Source organism: Oryctolagus cuniculus, assembly GCF_964237555.1.
Source record: "Oryctolagus cuniculus chromosome 17 unlocalized genomic scaffold, mOryCun1.1 SUPER_17_unloc_1, whole genome shotgun sequence".
NCBI lineage: Eukaryota > Metazoa > Chordata > Mammalia > Lagomorpha > Leporidae > Oryctolagus > Oryctolagus cuniculus.
The window spans coordinates 155,496-178,003 of NW_027208202.1; the positions used below are offsets into that span (position 1 = coordinate 155,496).

General features: G+C 45.2%; 1 protein-coding gene across 1 annotated transcript; it reads right to left on the reverse strand.

The window, feature by feature from the left end:
* Window positions 1-9,868: 9,868 nt before the first annotated feature.
* LOC138847851 (leucine-rich repeat-containing protein 37A3-like) lies at window positions 9,869-13,187 on the reverse strand. The gene has a single exon (XM_070067653.1). It carries the CDS (start codon window positions 13,185-13,187, stop codon window positions 11,055-11,057), a length of 2,133 nt encoding a protein of 710 aa, XP_069923754.1. The 3' UTR covers window positions 9,869-11,054.
* Window positions 13,188-22,508: the final 9,321 nt, after the last annotated feature.

A 22,508-nucleotide genomic window follows, 5' to 3' on the forward strand; every position in this document is an offset into this window, starting at 1 on the left:
TGAAATGCTATTCAGCAATAAAAGGAAATTAACTCTTGGTACACACAACAACAAGAGTGTCTTAGTCATGTGAGTCATGTTGAGTGACAAAAACTGGTTAGAAAACAGTGCATACTGTTTGTGGTTCCATTTCTATAAACGTGTAGAACATGCATAATAGCCCATAGTAACAGTAAGAAGGTCAAGGTTACATGGAAATTGGATTGGGGAGCGCAAGGAGGGATGGAAGGGAAGAATGATAAAAAGATAAAAGCACAAGTTGAGGTGGCGGGTATTTTGCTGTGGTCATGGCCTATGGTATATACATCTATCCACATAGGTGGTCCACTGTGTCTATTATTTCTTCATCTCTGGAACTACTATGAAACTGCTCAGAGGAAAGAAGGAAGGGAGGAAGCAAGAGAGAGGAGGAGGAAGGGGGAGGGGTGGGAGTGAGGGAGCAGAGGAGGGAAGGAAGGCTAATAATTGAGTCCACATGAGAAGTATGCTGCTTGTGATACCCACATCCTGTATGGCAGTGCCTGGGTTCTCGGTGTACTTTTTGTACTATTCTTTACTTTTCTTGGGGGATTGAATTATTTTTAAAAAGATTTATTTATTTATGTTATTATTTATTATTATTTTTCACTCTCCAAATGGCCACAAAAGCTGAGTGGAGTAGCTGGGATTCAAACTGACATTCCAATATGGAGTGCTGGCATCACAAGTGGTGACTTACCTTGCTGTGCCACAAAGCCTGTCCCTAGTAGGTTTGAGTATTTTTAAAATAAAATTGGCAAAAATGCTGACAAAGCTAGTTGGTTATCTTATTAAGAATTATTGGAGGCTGTTCAGGGAGATAAAAACAGCCTGTTTAATAGGAGTGAGTCCTCAAGATTATACTTAAGCAGTATAATTTAGTGATTAGGAATACAGATTCCATCACCAGATTAGGTGCACATCTTAGCTCTGCTAATAATATGATCTTGGGCAAATGGCTTAGACTCTGTTTCTCAACCACCTCATTCTGATAGCACCTACCTCTAATGAGATGTGAGGACCAAATGAATCAGCACTTGAGGTGTGCCTGACACATGTGAGTGTGCAACACAGTTAGACACTGTAGTTATTCACTTGCAAACCACTACCTGCACAGTACTGATGCTCTCCCACCTTGGGTTGTTTGGGGGCCTTCTCTGAGGCAAAAGGATGACTTTATTAGGAAAACAGAACCTGTGTTTCATGGAAACACGAAGGCTGTGGGTTGGGGGCACAATGTATAGAGTTTAGATTAACACTGGATACACTTAGTGGGCCAGGCTCTTTCTAACCAATAGAATAACCAATGGTTGAGTTGTTACAGATGACTAATGTTACTTCTTTGGGTCCAGGGAAAGCTTCATATAGAAAGAATGCACTCAGAACGCTAAGCTAGTGTTTTACTAGACTTCAATTCTAACAGGAAATTTTTGTTGAGTCCTTTCTACCCCTAACTTTGTATTTTGAAAATTTTCAAGACTACAAAAATATCCAAAAGATTGGTGCCATGAATTTACATATTCTTTCACTTAGATTCAACTGTTGCTAACATTTTGCCACATTCACTTTCCACGTGTGTGTCTCTATGCACTTCTTGGACAAACCATTTGAGAATGAGCTGTAGATATGATGACCTTTTCTTGCTAAACCTGAAGTCTGCATCTCCTAAGAACAAAGGCATTCTCCTGCATATCCACAACACTGTTATCACCCAGTCAGCTTTAACATTAACATCACCATCTATTGTGGTCCACATGCAGGTGCTCTCAGTTGTCCCAAACATGTCTTGGCTACTTTTAAATCAGGCATTGCATTTTATTTTCATGGCTCTTTAATTTTCTTCAGTTTAGAACTGTTCCTTTTTTGCAGTGTTTCATGGCATTGGGATTTTTGAGGCATTCAAATCAGTTGTTTTACAGCATGTACCTCAATTTGTATTTCTAAGACCAATACTGAATATAATCACCAGGGAACATTTATCTTTTTGAGTGGCTAAGATTTTTTTTAAAAAAAGTTTTATTTATTTGAAAGGCAGAGTGATGGTTGGGTGGAGGAGAGAAAGGAGAGAGAGAGAGAATGAGTGGAGGGAGAGGGAGAGGGAGAGAGAGAGAATATGAATGATATAAATGAATGTGAATAAATCTTCCAGCCACTGGTTCATGCCCCAAATGGCCACCGCAGCTGGGGTTGGGCTGGGTTGAAGTCAGGAGCCAGGAGCCAGGAGCCAGGAACTATATTCAGGTCTCTCCTGGGTGGCAGGGGGCAAGCACTTTGGTCATCCTGTGCTGCTTTCCCAGGTTCATTAGCAAGGAGCTGGATGGGAAGTGGAGCAGCTGGGACTTGAACTGGCACTCCCATATGGGATGCCAGCATCACAGACAACTTCACCTTATGCCACAACACCAGCCCCACTAGGGACCATTTCTGGCAGGAACACTGCATCTTGCATAGAGAATGTTGTAGTTTTGCTGCTTACTAAAATGGATGCACTAGGGATGATGTCAGTGATAAAATATTTATTTTTTAGAAGATTTTTATTTATTTGAGAGGTAGAGTTACAAACACAGAAAGGGAGAGACAGAGACAAGGGTCTTCCATCTTAAGCTGGTTCACGTCCCAAATGGCCTCAATGGCCAGAGCTGGGCCAATCTGAAGCCAGGAGCCAGGAGCTTCTTCCGGGTCTCCCATGCAGGTGCAGAGGCTCAAGCGCTTAGGTCATCTACTGCTTTCCCAGGCCATAGCAGAGAGATGGATCAGAAAAGGAGAAGCCAGGACTGGATCCGGTGCCCATATGGGATGCTGGCACCGCAGGTGGAGACAGCCCACTATACCACAGCGCTGGGCCCCAAATCATTAATTTTAAAAATATTGGCAAATCTGGGACAGCACCATGGTGCAGTAGGTTAGTCCTTCACCTGCAGCGCCTGCATCTCATATAGGCGCTGGTTCTAGTGCCAGCTGCTCTGCTTTTGATCTAGCTCTCTGCCATGGCCTGGGAAAGCAGTGGAAGATGGCCCCAGTCCTTGGGCCCCTGCACCCATGTGAGAGACTGGGAAGAAGCACCTGGCTCCTGGTTTCGATCAGTGCAGCTCCAGCCATTGTGGCCATTTGGGTAGTGAACCATCGGAAGGCTTTTCTCTCTGTGTCTCTCTCTCACTGTCTATAACTCTTATCTGTCAAATAAATAAATAAAATTTTAAAAAATATTGGAAAATCTTTTGAAATTGCTAATGACCTGAGGTATAACTTATTCTTACTAGATAATATTTAAGTATTAAAGACCATTGCACATTAATATGCAATAAAGGGGCCAGCGCTGTGCTGTAGCAGGTTAAGCCTTCACCTGCAGTGTCAGCATCCCTTATAGGCACTGGTTCAAGTCCCAGCTGCTCCACTTCTGGTCCAGCTCCCTGCTAATGCACTTGGGAAAGCAGCAGAGGATGGCCCAAGTGCTTGGGCTCCTGCTCCCACATGATTCAGAATAAGCTCCGACTCCTGACTTTGGCCTGGCCAAGCCCTGGCTGTTGTGGTCTTTTGAGCTAGGAACCAGCAGATGGAAGATCTTTCTCTCTCTCTGTATTTCTGTCTTTCTTTTTTTTTCTTTTTTTAACTTTTATTTAATGAATATAAATTTCCAAAGTACAGCTTATGGATTACAATGGCTCCCCCCCCATAACTTCCCTCCCACCCGCAACCCTCCCCTTTCCCTCTCCCTCCCCCCTTCCATTCACATCAAGATTCATTTTCAATTCTCTTTATATACAGAAGATCAGTTTAGCATATATTAAGTAAAGATTTCAACAGTTTGCACCCACATAGAAACATACCAGGGGATTCCAATTCAATCCCATCAAGGTGGCATGTACCAATGCCATCTCACTAGTCCCGGTGATCAATTTCTGTTCAAATTGATAATAATGATAGGACTAATAGCCAAAGGGAGCACATAAACAAGACTAGTGTCTGCAAATACTAGCTGATAGAATAAAAAAGGGAGAGAACGATCCAGCATGGGAAGCGAGATACACAGCAGACCCATAGAATGGCTGGTGCTTCCTCCTGGTCTCCCATGTGGGTGCAGGGCCCAAGCACTTGGGCCATCCTCCACTGCCTTTCCAGGCCACAGCAGAGAGCTGGACTGGAAGAGGAGCAGCCAGGACTAGAACCCGGTGCCCATATGGGATGCCGGTGCCACAGGCGGAGGATTAGCCAAGTGAGTCACGGTGCCAGCCCCCCAAGTGGTATCTTAATGCTGTGCCACAACGTCCAGTTTCTAAATGTTTGTTAAAAAAGTTGAAATCTGAGGACTGGGACAACACATGTTGCAAGTGCCACTCTCGAACATTGTTGGTGAGAGTGCAGACTGCAGCAGCTACTTGGCAAACAGTTTAGCTGTGTGTTAAACAGTTAAATATACACTTAGTAGGTAATGCACTGTCCTACCCCTAGATATTTACACCAAAGAAATGAAGACACATATTCACACACAGACCTGCATGTGAGTGCTGCTAGCGGCTTTATTTATAATTGCAAAAAGTTGGAAAACACAGTTCTATATAAACTGATGAAATGGATAAACAAACTGGTGTAACTACACAATTGGAATATTACTCAGCAATAGGTAGAGGCAGCAATAGGTCTGATCTGATTTCATCATCATTTAAAAAAATCATCTATTATTTTTCACTTTATGTTTCTGTGTGGGAGCAAACTGTTGAAATCCTTACTTAAGGTATACTAAGCTGATCTTCTGTATATTAAGATAATCGAAAATGAATCTTGATGTGAATGGAAGGGGAGAGGGAGTGGGAAAGGGAGGGTTGTGGGTGGGAGGGACGGTATGGGGGGGGAAGCCATTGTAACCCATGAGTCGTACTTTGGAAATTTATATTCATTAAATAAAAGATAAAAAAAAGAAATCATTAAAAGGTTAACTTATTCAAGATTAGATCATCTAACAACTTTCAGTTGACAGCATTCAAATTAATGTTGTTGGTTTATCTTTTCTTCCCTTTGTTGTATTAAACCAACTTGTTCAAACCTTGTTTGTAAAGGCCAGATGATAAATGTTTGAGACTTGGTGGGCCACATATTGTCTCTGTTGCATTTTCTTGTTTCTTTGTTTCTCTATACAGTCCTTTATAAATATAAAACTCATTCTTAACTTAGGACCTGTATGAAGACAGACCTTGGATCCAATTTCATCCATTGCTTGTAAATTAAATACAAATATAATCCGTGGCTCACTAGGCTAATCCTCCGCCTTGCGGCGCCGGCACACTGGGTTCTAGTCCCGGCCTGGGCGCCGGATTCTGTCCTGGTTGCCCCTCTTCCAGGCCAGCTCTCTGCTGTTGCCAGGGAGTGCAGTGGAGGATGGCCCAGGTACTTGAGCCCTGCACCCCATGGGAAACCAGGAGAAGCACATGGCTCCTGCCATCGGATCAGTGCAGTGCGCCGGCTGCAGCACACTGGCCACGGCGGCCATTGGAGGGTGAAACAATGGCAAAGGAAGACCTTTCTCTCTTTCTCTGTCTCTCTCTCTCTCTCTCACTCTCTCACTGTCCATTCTGCCTGTCAAAAAAAAAAAACCACAAAGCACATAATAGGTATTCCATGTTAGAGATATGAGACCCTACAGTGTAGACTTCCAGAAGAAACCTTAGAGATTATCCAGCTGGGACCCATATTTGTTTCCTAGATAATGTAACTAAAATCTCATAAATAAGTATGATTAACTGACTTACAAGTGTTGGAGGGATAGCAGGCCTTCAAATGAGTCCTTATGTAATTCAGTCAAGTCATTTTCACTGAGGATTCTGGAAAATGAAAGAGGTACTTCTGAATCAAAATGACAGCTAACTGCAGCTGTTTGCTTCATAGGACTAAGTCTGTATGTAGAGGAAACTTTGGTAATGGTGCTGTTTAAATACCCAGATTCTAATTTACTTCTAGGGTGGCAATGTCTGTTGTATTTTAATTTAAACCATTTTTCCCACTCTCCCTTTTTTGTCCATCTCTATACACCTATCCGTCCTTCCCACCAAATCATAAATGTAATGTCTGCTCTGTAGGTCACGATGTCCCTGTTAGAACCTAACACTGAGAGGCACCAAGATTGGCAGAACTGCCATTTCCTTCTGTTTTTTCCCCAAGCCCTACTACCGAAGCCCCATGTTTGAGGTATGCCGGGGCTACAAGTTAAGGTTGACCAGGGAGGCAGTAATGATGGCTGAGTATTTAAATCCCTGCCATCTATGTAGGAGAACAAGACTGAGTTTGAGGTTCCTGAGTTTGACTGACCCAGTCTCACCACTACAGGCATCTGGGGAGTGAACAGTGTATGATAGCATGCTGCCTTTGCCTCTCAAATAAGAAAAATTAAATTTTCTTCCCCTTCCCTTTATCCCTTAGCCTTTCCAACTCCCGTCTTCACTCTTCAGAGGAAACTAGTGTTATTTACTTTTGTGTCAGATGACTCTGATTTTTCCTTTTTCCAAAGATTTATTTATTTATTTGAAAGTCAGAGTTACACACAGAGAGAAGGAGAGGGGAGAAGGTAGAGGGGAGAGGAAGGTCTTCCATCCACTGGTTCCCTCCCCAATTGGCTACAAAGGCTGGAGCTGTGCTAATGAGGAGCCAGGAGCTTCCTCCAGGTCTTCCCATGTGGGTGCATGGGCCCAAGGACTTGGGCCATCTTCCACTGCTTTCCCAGGCCATAGCAAAGAGCTGGATCGGAAGTGGAGCAGCTGAGACTTGAACCGGCACCCATATGGGATGCTGGCACTGTGGGTGGTGGCTTTACCTGCTATGCCACAGTGCCAGCCCTGACTTTGATTTTTCTTACAAGTTTGGGACATCTTTAAACGAAGCATAACCAAAATAAATACAAACTGTGTGTATTGTATTTAAGAAACATCATAAATTAAAAGTCACAACTGCCTGATTCTAGCATTTTCCCATCAGAAATGAGATAGTAGGCTAAGGGGAAACTTTTATCTTTTTTAAAAAAGATTTTATTTATTTGTTTCAGAGTTATAATTACAGATGGAGAGAAGGAGAGACAGAAAGGTCTTCTCTCCACTGGTTCACTCCCCAAATGGCTGCAATGGCTGTAGCTGGGCCAATTGGAAGCCAGGAGCCAGGATCCATGAGCCTCTTTGGGGTCTCCTACATGGGTGCACAGACCTAAGTGCTTGGGCCATCCTCTACTGCATTCTCAGGCCATAGCAGAGAGTTGGATTTAAAGTGGAGCAGCTGGGACTAGAACTGGTGCCCGTACAGGATACCAGCGCCGCAAGTAGCAGCTTAGCCCACTGCACTACTGCAGCACTGCACAGGCCCTGGGAAAATTTATCTTAAAGTGATCATAACCCTTCTCCTTTGTCTGTTATATGTCTTGTTTGTATTCAGAAATAATTTATGATGTCTGTACAAGTTGTCCCAGTGATATAACACGCAAACTGTCGTGAAAAATGTCAATTAATTCCTTTTTTTTATTATGTTACACTCAGCACTTCAAAATTTCTAGTTCACTGGCCTAGGTGACATGATAGATTTTTATTTTTAGTTAATTACTTTGAATGTTAAGTATTTTCCCCCAAAATTGGGAGTCTAAACTGATTCCTTTCAAAAATCAGTAAGGAAAAGATAATTCAACAAATGGACAGTGGACAAAACCTCAACGAAACATAGATGTTCAATAAGTATATAAAGACATTTAAATTTATGAGTAATCAGAGAAATCCAGATTCAGCTGGGAACCCTTTTATTTGCCAGTCACATTAGCAAAAAGACAAAGAGCATCCCGAGGTGAAAAGGTGAAGGGAAGAGTCAGTGTTGGGGCATAGCAGGCTAAGCCGTCACTTGAGAAGTGTAAATTCCATATTGGAGAGCCTGGTTAAAGTCTTGGGTCCTCTGCTTCTGAGCCAGATGCCTGCTAGTGCACCTAGGAGGCAGCAGATGATGGCCCAAGTGCTTGATTCCTCATCATCCCTGTGGGAGACCCAGAATCAAGTATTAGATCTTAGCTTTGGCCTGGCCCAGCCATGGCTGTTTTGGGCATTTGGGGAATAAAGCAGTGGATGGAAGATTCTGTCTTTCTCTCACTCTCTCATTTGCTCTCGCTCTATCTCCCCCTCCCCCCACTCCCATAGTTCAAGTAAACAAATACATCTTTTTAAAAAGGATGAAGGGAAATGAATGTTCTTATATTCTGTTAGCTGGAGTGTAAGTAAGTGTGCACAGCTTTTCTGAGGGCAATTAAAATTTCCTATTTCCGTAGTCTTCATCCATTTTCATTCTTTTTTTTGAGATTTATTTATTTATTTGAAAGTCAAGTTACACACAGAGAGAAGGAGAGGCAGAGAGAGAGAGAGAGAGGCAGAGAGAGAGAGAGGGGTCTTCAATCCACTGGCTCACTCCCCAGTTGGCCACAATGGCCGGAGCTGTGCTGATCCGAAGCCAGGAGCCAGGAGCTTCTTCAAGGTCTCCCACATGGGTGCAGGGGCCCAAGCACTTGGGCCATCTTCCACTGCTTTCCCAGGCCATATCAGAGATCTGGATCAGAAGTGGAGCAGCCAGGACTCAAACCAGCGCCCATATGGGATGCTGGCATGGCCGGCGGAGGCTTTTCCGCTGTGTCACAGTGCTAGCTGCCCCATTTTCTTTCTAGACTTCTATTTTGCAAAATGCTTGTCCATGTTCACAAGTGTGCACAAGGATTTTCCTTGCCGCAATACATAAGTGGACATAATTGAAAATCCATCAATAGAGGGATTATTAAGTAAACTGTGAAATGGCCATCCATACTATAGAATATCATGCAGGAGTTAAATGAATAGGGTATCTGACTGAGTACTAGGAGGGAAAGAAATCCAGGAGAAACCATGAAGTGAAAGAACCAAGTTGCAGGATGTTACTATTTAGGTTAAAAAAAGAAAGAAACCACACAACACAGCTATTATGCTCTATGTAAATATGTTTGTAGGTAATTTTTTGGAAGGATATATGCCAAACTCAGAGCAGTAATTATTACCTCATAGGTAGGGAGTTAGGACATAATGAAGGTCTTCACTACCCTATCACTTTTTATCTACTAAGAATGTAATGGTATTACTGATAAAATGCAAATAAATAGAAGTAGTTTCTTATTTCAAATTCTGTGCCTTGTTAAAACAACCATAGAATTATAATCAACAGATGTTGATTGTGACATGGAGAGGGGAATACTTTTTCTGACATACTGACTTCAAAATAGTAGAACAAGAAAGCTCTTACAATGCAGTTAGTTTTGTGTATTCATGTTTGGGAGCATGTACTCACAGTGTCTCAGCCCAGCGGTATGCTTTCCATACATTTTCATCAATGAAAGAAATCGAGTTTCCTTGGAAATTTCTGTAAAGGAACACAGTTCACATCCTTGAATGGGTTGGAAAAGAATGAACAGAACAAGGAAAAAAATCATGGCACCCTCATGGGGGAGTATTGAAATACAGAAATATTATCAGCTTTCTAATAAATACCAGTGCTTTTATGTTCCGTAGCTCTCTGCTTCCCAGTTTGCTCACTCAATAAATAATGAGGGGCCACTGACATAAACAATGAAGCATCCTCTCAGAAGCTTAACTTCATCTCTGTCCAGTCTCTTTGACAGTAAAGACAGTCAATCACTTTGAATATTAAGTATTTTCACCAAAATAACTCAGGTGTCTACACTGACTTCTACAAATCAGTGAGAAAAGGATAAATTATTCAAGAAAAAATGGGCAAAATGTATTGTCACCAATAAGAATAATGAAAACCTATGCAGGTAATACCAGTGCTTTGGCCAAGTGCCCTCTGCTGAAATCTTTCCAAGTACTGAATGGATACAGACAATTTAAAATCAGAGGGACTAAGGTGCTGATGTGGAAAGCCTTTTGGAATACAGCATAGGGTAAAAGTGCCGATCACTGAGCCAGGAGCCAAGCATTACCTCCATAGGAAAAAAAGTGAGAGGAGGTTGGAAGGAAAGACACACAGCCTGAGTTACAGGTGATAGAGTGAGGACCAGGGGATGATGAGGGTGTGTGGGGGTTCATACTTTCACATTTTATCCTACATTCTATGCACTTTTTAAAAAGGGGGAAGGTACTCATAATCGATACTTGTTTACAAGAAGCTGTTAAATGACTTATATTTAGCTTCAACTTTGAATTGCTGTGAGTGCTTACCTTTAACTCTGTCCTCACTCCTCAGCAACAATGAACATGTGTGTTTTAGGTACACATTTTCCTGGAAGCAGGAGCAGCAATAAAACAGATACCTGTATGCTCACCTTCCTGGTGGATATGTCCTCTCGGGTTACTTTATGCTCATCAATAAAAAGTGCCTAACACTGAACACATCTCCCACTAACGGGCTCTTCTTTCTGACTGCTGTGCTTCTGCCTTATAGACCACCACCATTCTCGCTGTCATCCAGGGAAAGACTGTGGAGTCACGCATTTTTATTTTCTGTTACAATCCATCGCACCATTCTTTAAGCCAGCTTTACAGATGAGGATATTGAATCCAAGCTAAATAACTTGTCCAAAGTCACAAAGCTAATCCCTGGGAGACCTGTGTTCAAAGCCAGGCAACCTGGCTCCAGAATCTATCCTTAAACCTGTTGTATCATCTCTAATAAGTCGGGATGAGGGCTGTGTTTAAGAATGGGAGTAAAGCAATGAGGTAATAGTATGGTGAATGTCAATGAATAAAGAATCAGGAAAAGGAGTAAGGGCAATCACATGAGACTGTAGAAGGGACACAAGTCTAAGAAGAGAAGGAGGATAAGAAAGCTCACAAGCAAAGTGGCCACTTGGGGGTGAACCAATGGAAAAAGGAAGACCTTTCTTTCTGTCTCTCTCTCTCTCACTGTCTAATTCTGCCTGTCCAGAAAAAAAAAACATACACAGAGAGTCAACATAAGGTGGGGACTTGAGGAGGGCTCAGAAGATCTTGGGGAAAAGCTGCTGAGACAGGCAGGCTGTAGGGAACCATGAGGAAGGGAGATTCTTACAATATGCTGAAGGTGCCGTTGTAGCTGTTGGGCTCTGGTACAGGAACTCTGTGAAGCTTCTGCACTGGGCTGAGGCCAGTGCATGAAAGTGTCTCATCTTTGCAGGTGCAGAGCTCACAGACATTTATGGTGGCAGCCGCATTCAGGGGTTGATCTGTGACTTCAGTTAGGGTTGAGTGCTGAGTCTGAACCTGGCCTGGATGTAGATCTGTAGTCTTCTTCAGGGATGGAGAATGGCCAGCTTTTGCAGTGGGTACCAGAGTTATGGTTAGCTCCATCTTGGAAGGCTGAGCTATGACACTGGATAATGTTGGGTGCTGAGCTTGATGCTGACCTGCTGTTGGAACTGTCATCTCATTGTACCCTGGGGACTGAGTTACGAGCTCCTTTAGTGGCTCTGTAGACTGAATTAGGGTCATTTGCATGGTAGTAGAAGGTGTAGCCTCTGTAGTACGTTGTGGAGTTTGGGTAATTTCCAGGTCCAGAGGCTTGACTGTGACTTGAGGCAGGTTTGTATGCTGAGTCTGAATCTGGACTGGAGGTGAAAATGTCACCTCAGGGTACATTGGATAAGGAGGAGGAGATATAGACTTGAAGGCTGTAGAATGTTCATCCTGTGTAGTGGGTACCTGAGTTATGGTTGACTCTAACTTCGAAGGTTCAGCTGTGCCACTGGGTGACATTGGATGCGGAGTTTGATCTTGACTTGGTTTTGGAACTACCATCTCATAATAAACTGGAGGCTGATAGACCACTTCATTATGTGGCCCTGGAGGCTGCCCTGAAGTCTCCTGCATGGTTGGGAGTGGTTCACCCTCCACAATGGATTCTGGAGTTAGGGTAAGTTCTACATCAAAAGGTTGAACTGTGACTTCTGTCAGGGTTGGATGCTGAGCCTGAACCTGGTCTGGTTGTGAAAATACCTCCTCATGGAGCACGGGAGGTACTTTAGTCTTCTTCAGGGCTGTAGAATGTTCAGCCTTCCTGGTACGCTTTGCATTTATGGTAAGCACTGTGTCCAAAGGCTGAACTGTGATGTGAGGCAATGTTGGATATTGAGCTTGATTATGACCCAGTGTTGGAACTGTCACCTCTTGATGTATTGGAGATTGGGTTACACCCTCCGTGGAAGGTTGACTGGAGGTCTCCTGCATGTCTGTGGAGGGTTCAGTCACCATACTGCTGGTTTCTGGAGTTATGGTGAGTCCCAGGTCCAGATGTTGAGTTGTGACTGGAGTCAGGTTTGGAGATGGAGCTGTAGTCTTGCTCAGGTCTGTAGGATGCTCAGCCTCTGTAGTAGGTTCTGTAGTAATGGTAAGTGCCAGGTCTAAAGGTTGATTTGTGACACTGGGTGATAGTGGAGGTTGATTTTGACCCTCATGATGCACTGGTGGCTGAGCTACAGATTCTTTAGGTGGAGTCTCCTGCACATTTGTGGCAAGTTCAGCCTCTGTAATGGGCTGTGGAGTTATTGTAAGTGCCAGATCAAAAGGTTGAAATGTGATGCGGGGTGATTTTGGAAACTGAGCTTGATCCTGAGCTGGTGTTGGAACTGTCATCCCCTGATATCCTGGGGATTGAGCTATACCCCCCTTAGATGGCCCTGGAAGCTGAACTGGGGCCTCCTGCATGATTGGAGAAAGTCCGCCTTCCATTCCAGGTTGTGTAGTTATGGTGAGTTCCACATCCAAAGGTTGACCTGTGACTTTGGTCAGGTTTGGCTGCTGAGTTTGAAGCTCCTGCTGGGTTGCAGACGATTGAGTGTTAGGGAAGTCTTGTGCCTCGGCTGGGGCTATATTTTGCACTGGATCTTGTTTTGCCTCCTTGAGGGGCTCTAGAGGCTCAGCTCGAGAAAGTTCCATCTTTTCAGGCAGTGCTGGAGGCTTGGCAAGAGGAGGCCCAAGCTGGGTTGGAGAAAATTCAACTTGCTTGGTGGGAACTGTAGGCTGGGCAGGTCCTTCCTGCTGACTGGGGTAAGGATAAACCTCTGGAGTGGGCTTTAGGGTTCTGGTAAGGTCAATATCCACATGTTTTGGTTTGGTTTTAGACAACCTTAAATGCTGAGTTCTGAGTATTTCTTCTGGAATATGAGGTGAAAATGCCATATTCATTGGGATAGCATCACTCATCTCTGGGAAGATATCTGAAGGCTGGTTTGTGTTTCCCTGTTGGAGTGGTAATTGGTAAGCACTCACGGGGTGCTCTAGAGGTGGAACGGAAATCCCCTGCTGGCTTGGTGAAGGTTCCTTCAGTTCTTCAGGCTGAGCTGGGACCCCTGGAAGTGGGGAGTGCTCATCCTCTTCCGGGGGCTTTGGCTGCTGAGCTGTGTCTGCCTCCTGGTCTTTCAAAGGCTCAGGCTCCGTAGGGAACACTTAGGTGTGGGCTTGGGCTTCCTGATGGATTGGAGAAGGTCCAGCCTCCACGGGGGTCTGTAAAATTTCAGCTGTTTCCTCCTGCTGGGTCGTAGAGGGTTTCTCATCCTGCGTAACTTCTGGAGATTGAATTGGCAGTGGTTCGACCTCTTCAAGAGGCGTTGGAGGCAGAGCTGGGACTGAGGCCTGCGTTGTTGTGACCTCGTGGCTGACTGGAAATGTTTCCACTTCTGCTTCAGGTTTTGGTGTTAGGGTCAGCTGCAGGTCTGGAGGTTTAGTAGTCACATTGGGCAAGTCGTACTGCTGAACTTGATGGTGACCAGGAGGTAAAATGGTCACTGTGTGATGACTTGGAGGCTGGGCTGGGACTTCTGTCTTCTTTCCAGAAGATTCAACCTCCTCAGAAGACTCAGAGGGCCGCCTTGGTTGCTCCTGCTCACTGATATAAGGTTCGGTCTCCATAGGAGGGACTGGAGTCAGAGCTAGGGCCTCCAGCTGGCCTGGAGGAGCTTGAGTCTCCACCAGGGCCTCCGCGTACTGAGCAATCTGCTGCTGTTCTCTGAGAGAAGGCTCTGTCTCCACGGGAGGGCCTGGAGGAGGCTGTCTCCACCAGAGCCTCCGCATACTGAGCTATCTGCTCCTGTTCACGGGGAGAAGGTTCTGCCTCCACGGAAGGGCGTGCAGTGTGAGCTCTGGGTGCCTGCTGGAATGGGGAAGGTTCCGTCTCTGCAGAAGGGACCGGAGTCAGCTCTGGGGGTTCCTGCTGGGCTGGAGAAGCTTCTGTCTCCAGGGAAGGGCCCAGAGTTTGATATGGGGTCTCCTGCTGGGCTGGAGAGGGTTTGTTCTCTACAGAAGACTCAACATACTGAGTGGGCTGCTCCTGATCACTAATATAGGGTTCTGTCTCCACAGAAGGGCCCGGAGTCTGAGCAGAGCCCTCCTGCTGCACTGGAGAAGAGTCCCGCTCCATGGTAGGCTCCGGAGTTATGGTCAGCGCCACATCTGCAGGCTTGATGGTAACATTGGGCAGGTTATAACGGTGAACTTGATTCTGATCTGGAGACCAGTCCGTCCCCTTCTGAATCTGTGGAGTCTGAGCTATGATAGTCTCTTCAGGAGATTCTAGCGCTTGAGCTCGGGGATCTTGCTGTACTGGAGATTTGACTTCCACAGGGAGTGCCGAAGGCTTCTCCGGGGCTTCCAGTTGGCTTCTAGAAGGTTCGATCTCTGGAGACTCAGAAGGCTGAGCAGGCTGCTCCTGATTGCTGGAGGAATATTCAGTGTTCACAGGCAGGCCGGAAGGCTGAGCTGGGGCCCCCTGCTGGGCTACAGATGGGCTGACTTCCTCAGCATACTCTGAGGGCTGAGCTGTGGCATCGTTTTGGGTAGAGAAAGGTCCAGTCTCCTCAGGGAGATCTGAGGTCTGAGCTAGACCCTCTTGAGTCCAAGATTCCACCTTCCCAGGGAATTCTGGTATCTGCTCTGGGGCCTCTTGTTGGGCTGAGGGGAGTCCCACTCCCTCAGGATGCCCCAGAGGCTGAGCTGGAGCCTGCTCCGTGCTTGGAGTAGACTGAACTTCCTCACCTGCCCCTGAGGCTTCTGTCAGCTCCGTGTCTGCAGGTTTCAGTGTGACGCTGGGGAAGTTTGCTTGGAGAGCTACAATCTGAGGTGAGGATGGAGTGTTAAGACTGTGATACACTGATGCCTGACCTACTACTGCAGTAGCAAATGGATTCTGAGCGGGGGCCTCCTGCTGCAACGGAGATGCTTCTTCCTCGGGCTGCTGCAGGTCTGCACCTGGGCCCTCTTGCTGGGGTGAAGAAGGTTCATCTGGTTCAACGGCCTGTGGAGGAGGAGCTTGTCCTTCTTGCTGTGCGGAGGAGGATTGGATGGGCTCCTGAGTCTCTGGATTTTGAGTCTGGCCCTCCAGCAGGAATTGAGATGGTTCAGCCTGCTCAGAGGGCTGTGCAGGTTCCCCTGGGTTCTCCTGGGATTCCGTAGGAAAACCACCAGGATAGACCCCATAGTCAGCCGGCAACACTTGATTTTGACCCTGAAGCTTGGCCGCTTTGTCTGGAATTCCAACACCAACCTTAGGAAGCCGTCGACGCCGAGCTAGATCTTTCTTGGGGGTCAGGGGTGAAACAATCAACTTGTTTCCTTGTGAATCCTGACTGTCTAGAGGCAGAACGAATGCTTACAATGACTGGTGAATCTTTCCTTCCAGTCAAGGAGGCAGAGCCAGGGGCTGAACCTGATCCCCGTCTAGCACGGGAATGGCCTCTGGTAGCCTCTGTTGTCGAGTCAGCCTATTGAAATACTGCTTTGGAACAGCAAGCTGTTCTGGCTCTGGGGGCACCCCTTGAGCTGAATCCATGTCCAGAAAAGGAAGCAAACTCACAGTGGACTCTCGAGGCGAGGCCAGCATCTGGGAGAGAGTAGAAGACCCCAGGTAATCAAAGCCGCCGGGGTCTGCCGGGGGTGTGAGTGCGTCAGGCGATTCAGGTGGGAAGTTCGGGGAGTGGGAAGACCAGGGCTCAGAGAGCCAAGGGAGGCTGGAGGTCAGCTGGACCAGGTCCTGGGCCCACTCCAGAGGCTGAGTCGCCTGGACTGGCAGCCACAAAGGCTGCCAGTTGAAGAGGAGCCATGGGACCCACAAGCACAAAGGGGTCATTGACGGGGTTTTCAAGATACAGTGACTCAGGCTGCTGGGGCACATGCAGTATGCCCTGAGCATGAGCTAATGAATTTTCAGGATACAGTAACTCAGGCTGCTAGGGCACACACAGCATGCCCTGAGCATGAGCTAATGAATTATGGCAGCCCCTTAGAGGGCATGCCTTAGCAACTGTGCACCCCGCCCCACCCTTTATGACACCTGACCTTTATTTACACATTCTTTATTAGGCTCCGCCTCCAGGGCTCTTCTGCTTTGAGCCAGGGCAGCCTTTTTCTACAGCCATTGGGTCACAGACCCAGGTGGCTCCAGAACCCCAGCAGCCCACTAGTGTGGGGTGGGGCTGGGGAGGTGGACTTTCCCAAGGAAGTAACAGGGCTGTTTTTTTTTTGGGGGGGGGTCTTCAGAGTTATCTGGTTCTGGTTGCCAGCTTGAAGTTTCCTCCTCCAAGTTCAAATCCAAGAGCTGTCTTTCCTCCCATCAGGGCCCTAACTGGCCCTATTATGCTTATTTATTATGGAACGAGGCCATTTCCTCTAAAGTCTCAGTATCCTTGTTTTCATATTTGACAGTTCTGTTAGGTAGGGGCTACAATGAAATCAGTTCTTGGAAGATTTCTGTAGAGACATGGGCAATTCAGTGTGGGTGTGATGATTAGAACAGAAATCAATAGCAGTTTACATTGGCATAGGAAAACTTCCTCCATTCTACCCTGGCTCAGTACAGCTGCTAGCCTAGAAGTAACAATGGCACTTTTTCGTGGTTTTACCCTGTGTGGCCCATAGAGAAGATACGTAAGATGTTAATGTCCGCAAAGCATACTGCTGTGACCAGAACCCAGCTGACTTCCTTCAGAGCCCTTTTCATAATCTATTTTATTATGCACTGTCTGACACAGCTTCTACTATGGAAACTCCAAGAGAGGTCTCTATCTTATTCCCAGTACCTAGCACATGGCTTGGCATATGGTAATGATTTTCATATTTTTAAAATTTGAAATGATTATTTGAGAGAGAGCTCTTATGTACTGGATTATTTCCCAAATACCTGCAATGGCTGAGATGGGGCCAGTCAAACCAGAAGTCAAGAACTCAATCCAGCTTTGCCATATGGGTGGCAAGAACCCAACTACCCAAGCCGTTGCTGCTCTCAAAGTCTGCATTAGAAGGAAGCTGGAGTTAGGAGCCAGATCTGTATGTTGAACCCCAGGTACTCTGAATGTGGGATACAAATGTCTTTATTGCCAAATACTCCAGTAATGGTGTTAAAAATGGAAGTGAGGCTGGCGCCGTGGCTCAATAAGCTAATCCTCCATCTGTGGTGCCGGCACAGCGGGTTCTAGTCCCGGTCAGGGCACCAGATTCTGTCCCGGTTGCTCCTCTTCCAGTCCAGCTCTCTGCTGTTGCCCAGGAGTGCAGAGGAGGATGGCCCAAGTCCTTGGGCCCTTCACCTGCATGGGAGACCAGGAGAAGCACCTGGCTCCTGGCTTCGATTCGGCGTGGTGTGCCAGCCGCAGCGCGCTGGCCGCAGCGGCCATTGGAGGGTGAACCAATGGAAAAAGGTGCTCTGAGGCCGGTGTACCATGCTGATCCGATGGCAAGAGCCAGGTGCTTCTCCTGGTCTCCCATGTGGGTGCAGGGCCCAAGCACTTGGGCCATCCTCCACTGCACTCCTTGGCCACAGCAGAGAGCTGGAGTGGAAGAGGGGCAACCGGGACAGAATCCAGCGCCCTGACCAGGACTAGAACCCGGTGTGCCGGCCCAGCAAGGCGGAGGATTAGCCTATTGAGCCGTGGCGCCAGCCTGGAACATCTTTCTTTCTCTGTTTCTCTCTCACACTGTCCACTCTGCCTGTCAAAAAAAAAAAAAAATGGAAGTGAAGGGGCTGGCACTGTGGCTTAGCATGTAAATTCGGTAATTCTGTGCCTGCAGTGCTGGGATCCTGTTCCAGTCCTACATGTGACTACAAGGTGTACAGATTTTATTCTGGTGGGTATGAGTCCAGACAGGTGGAATGCAAGCAGTTTCTTAAGTAATTGCACTGGGTAGATTTCAGCGGGATTGAGAAATTTAGAACTAATTGTTACAGACCTGGTGTTGCAGGGTACAGATCTCCCAGGGTGGGGGGTGTTTTTTTTTAAATGAGCTGATGTTGGTGCTAACCCCCAGAAATGAAAGGGCATTGCTCTGGCTCATACAGTGTGTGAGCGTAACTCTGGAGTAATGCCACAAACTATCACCATTGCAGGATGTAGAGAATCTTTGCTTTGCCCTACAAGTTGTGCTGACTGATTCTGGTAGGAGTGTTGCAGAGGCCCACTGTGAACTCTTTTTTGCAGACTCTGGAGCTCTGTAGCAGTGGGGGATGGTAGGGGAATAGTGTGGCTTCCCTTCTCCAAGCCTAGAAGTTGCTGAGACCCCAGTTAGCTCCCCAGGCTGAATATGGCAGTCCTGTCTTGTATAGATGACATAATAATGACATGTGGTAGTGTATGAATCCTGGAGAATGAAAAAAACAGTCATTTAGAACATCTATTTTAGACCATAAATGATAACAAAGCACTTTCTATTTGTTCTCTTTCAAATAAAAACAAGAATAAATATATAAATAGTTTTAAAATGTAGCTGGAAAAACCTTTCAAATTTTGAGATTTGAGTAGATGTAATGCTAATTTTTTTTCTTCCCGAGAGGACACACATAAAATATCCGAAACAGAATTTTTGCTCCTGAGCTGAGAGTGGACTGAAGAGAAGTGGAGTTGGGGACACTGAAGAGATGAGGGTGCAGGCTGCAGGCAATAGGACCTGAGGGCCATGCTTGGTCCAGATTTCCTTTTTCTAAGGTTTGTATGGGTGCTTTGTATGATTTAGATCTGAATAATGATGGTATCCCTTGTCTGCAAATGAGTCACTTGCTGCAGAACAGGTCAAAATGGTTTATAAAGTGTACTGGGGAATTTTTAAGAAGTAGAGGGTGATTTCCTGGCACAGAGGGTGTTGACAGTGATTTGCAAGGATCTTGGAGGGTATCAGAGACATGTCTAAGTGTATCTTTCACATCATTCAATTGCTATTTTTCTTGGGTATTTTTAGGAATCAGCATTGTGCTAGTTGTTTTTCTAGATGCTGCCTATGAGGTTCTCCAAGTGTTTTCTTGTGTTTTCAACATTTAAAATGTCAAATTGGGAGGGGGGTTGCACAGTGGGCATGGTGAGTTAAGCATCCCATATTAGAGTGCAGGTTGAGTGTGGGGAGCAATCCGGACTGGACTAAGTTACTGGAATTAAGACTTATTCTATGCATCTGCTCTCCCACAATATGGCGCTGGGAGAGAAGTAAACAGCTTCCGCACAGCTGCCTCCAGTTCAACCAATAAACTGTAGGACTTGCTCCTGATTGGAGAGCAGCGTACTCGGCGTGTGGGCAGCTGAGTTAGGATTGGCGGAGGAGGACTATAAAGGAGGAGAGAGACGGCATGCACCAGGAACATCTATGGGGAACATCTAGCTGAAGGAACACCTGTGCAGCCCCCGAGAAGAGCCGGCCGGCGGTGTGCCACTCCCCTGCAGAAGTGGGGAATGTGGCCAGGGGGAACTGCCCTTCCACGGAGGTGGAAGGGATAGTACCAACCCGGGAAGAACCAGCAGCAAACCCGGGGAGGGCCGAGCAGACGAAAGAACAGCGCAGGGTCCTGTGTTGCTCCTCCACGAAGAGGGGGAGCGACAGTTGAGCTCTGGTTGCATCACTTCTCCAGTTTCCTGCTGATACACCTATGTAGGTGGCTGATGGCAGCTCAAGCACTTGGGTCCTTGAAACCCATGAGAGACACCTGAATGGAATTCTAGGCTTCTGCTTTTGGTCTGGCCCAACACTGGCTGTGGTGGGCATTTGGGGAATGAACCAGTGGGCGGAAGATCTATGTTTGTTGCTCTCTCTCTCTGTCATGCTGTCTTTTTTTTTAGATTTATCTATTTATTTGAAAGTCAGAGTTACACAGAGAGAGGAAGAGACTCTCCAAATGGTTGCAATGGCTGGGGCTGGGCCAGGCCAAAGTCAGGAGCCAGGAGCTTCTTCTTGATCTTCCATGTAGCAGGGGTCTAAGCACTTGGGCCATCCTCTGCTGCTTTCTCAGGAGCTGGATCAGAAGTGGAGCAGCCGGGTCTTGAACCAGCACACACATGGGATGCCAGTGTTGCAGGCATCAGCTTCACCTGCTATGCCAGAACACCAGCCCCAAGTCACTGTGCATTTTAAATAAATAAAAATACATAAAAATTTAAAATTCAATATAAAGATAGGTTTTATTGTCACAAAATGCAAAATGTAATGTTTACATATTGTCTTATTGCCTGTTAATTGTTCTGAAGCTACCTGCTAAATGAATGGTTTTTATTCCTATTTTAGTTTTCAGTATGAAGTATTTTAAAAATGTAGGAAAATAAAGCCATTATAAAATAAATCAAGTATAAAGATACCCATATACTCACCACCTACGTTTAACAGAATTAGCCTTTTGCCAAACTGTTTCAGACAGTATTTTGTAAAGGAAGGGGACATTACAGGTACAGCTAAAGACATAATTCCCTTCCCTCCTTTTTGTATTTGAGTGTACTGCTTTCCTGAAGTTCTTGTGTTTAACGGCCCTGCATGTCTTTATTTTACACACATGTGAAACCGCACCATAGGCTACGTTGATATTTTAAAAGTTTAGTGACTATCACCACAGTTTCTAACTCATTTTGTAGGTTACTTTTGTTATGGAGCATTTCATGCACACATAGACATGTATATTCACATATATACAGTTTTATTGTCAGTTTTTAACTTTGGAGGGCAGTTATGGATGATTTTCATTTCTTCCTTCATTGAATACCACACTTTTCAGATTTTTAAAAAATTATTTCTTAAATATTTGTTATTTTTTTCTTAAATTATTTATTTTAAAAAAATTTTGCAATGCTAGTGTGTGTTTATGGGGTCCAGTCTAATATGTCAATACATGTGCACAGCATAAACTGATCAAACCAGCTAGCTACCATTTCCATTTCATATTATTTCTTTGCACTTGGACCCTGCTAGCTCCTTTACTCTGGCTCTTTCTACAGTAAATAATTGATTGTCTTGAACTTCAGAGGTACTAGTGCACTGCAGAGCACTACAACTTACTTCTTTTGTCTGACTGGGTTTTGGTATCTGTTATTCAACCTATGCCCATGGCTCCCAAATTGTGCTAATCCCTGTTCAGAGTTCACATGGGCAATTTTTTAAACTTTATCAAACTTTATCAAAGAAATGTCATAGGGATCTTTCTATGTCTGGTTTATTTAACATTATATTAGTTTTCATTTAACATGATGATCTTGAGTTCCAATCATTTTGCTGCAAATGGGAGTGTTTCATTCTTTATCATGGGTAAACGATACTGTATTTTGTGTATACCTGTGTGGTGTGTGTGTGTGTGTGTGTGTGTGTGTATCACATTTTACCCCTCCATTCTTCCACTGATGGACACCTGGGTTAATTCCATAGCTTAGCTATTATGAATGGTGCTGCAATGAAAGTGATTATTTGATTCCCTTTAGAAATACACTGAGAAGTGGGATAGCTGGATCATAAGGTAGTTATAATTTTTAAGCAGCCTTCATGCTGTTCTCAGTAGTGGCTGTTCTAATGTATATTGTACCAACAGTGTATAAGGGTTTCCTTTTCTCCATATTCTTTTCAGAATGTGGTATTTTTGACAAGAAACATCCTAATCGGAATGGGATGAGTCCTCATTGTGACTTTCCTTTTCATTTCCTTGATGGTTAGTGAAACTAAACTGTTTTTCATATTGTCGGTTGGTTATTTGAATTTCTTCTTCTGAGAAATGTCTGTTGTGACTGCTGACTATTTCTTAAATGGGTTGTTGTTTTTGAGTTTTAAAAATTACTTGCATATCCTCAATTTTCTTCCTCTTTCAGGGACATACTTTATGAATATATTAATCCCATTCTAACAGTTGTCTCTTCGTTTGGCTGCCTTTTTATTTTGGTGCTCAGAAATTTCTTTGGTTTATATAATCACATCTGTCATGTTTGCTTTTGTTGCCTGTGCTTCTAGGATATTATCTAAAAAATCATTTCCTATGCCAGTGTCATGAAAGGTGTCTCCTGTGCTGCTTCCTGGTAGTTTTAGGTCTTACATTTAGATCTGTGATGCATGTTGAGTTATTTTATGTACAGTATAAGTGGAGGCATCCATGGAAAGTCTTGTGCAGCATTTATTGAAGAGACTGTCTTTCCTCCAGGGCATGTTTATGGAATCTCTGTCAACTATCAGTTGGCTGTAGATGTGTGGATTACTCTGTGGCAAACCCAGTCTGCTCCATTCTTTTTTATGACTGTTTTCATGCCAGTACCT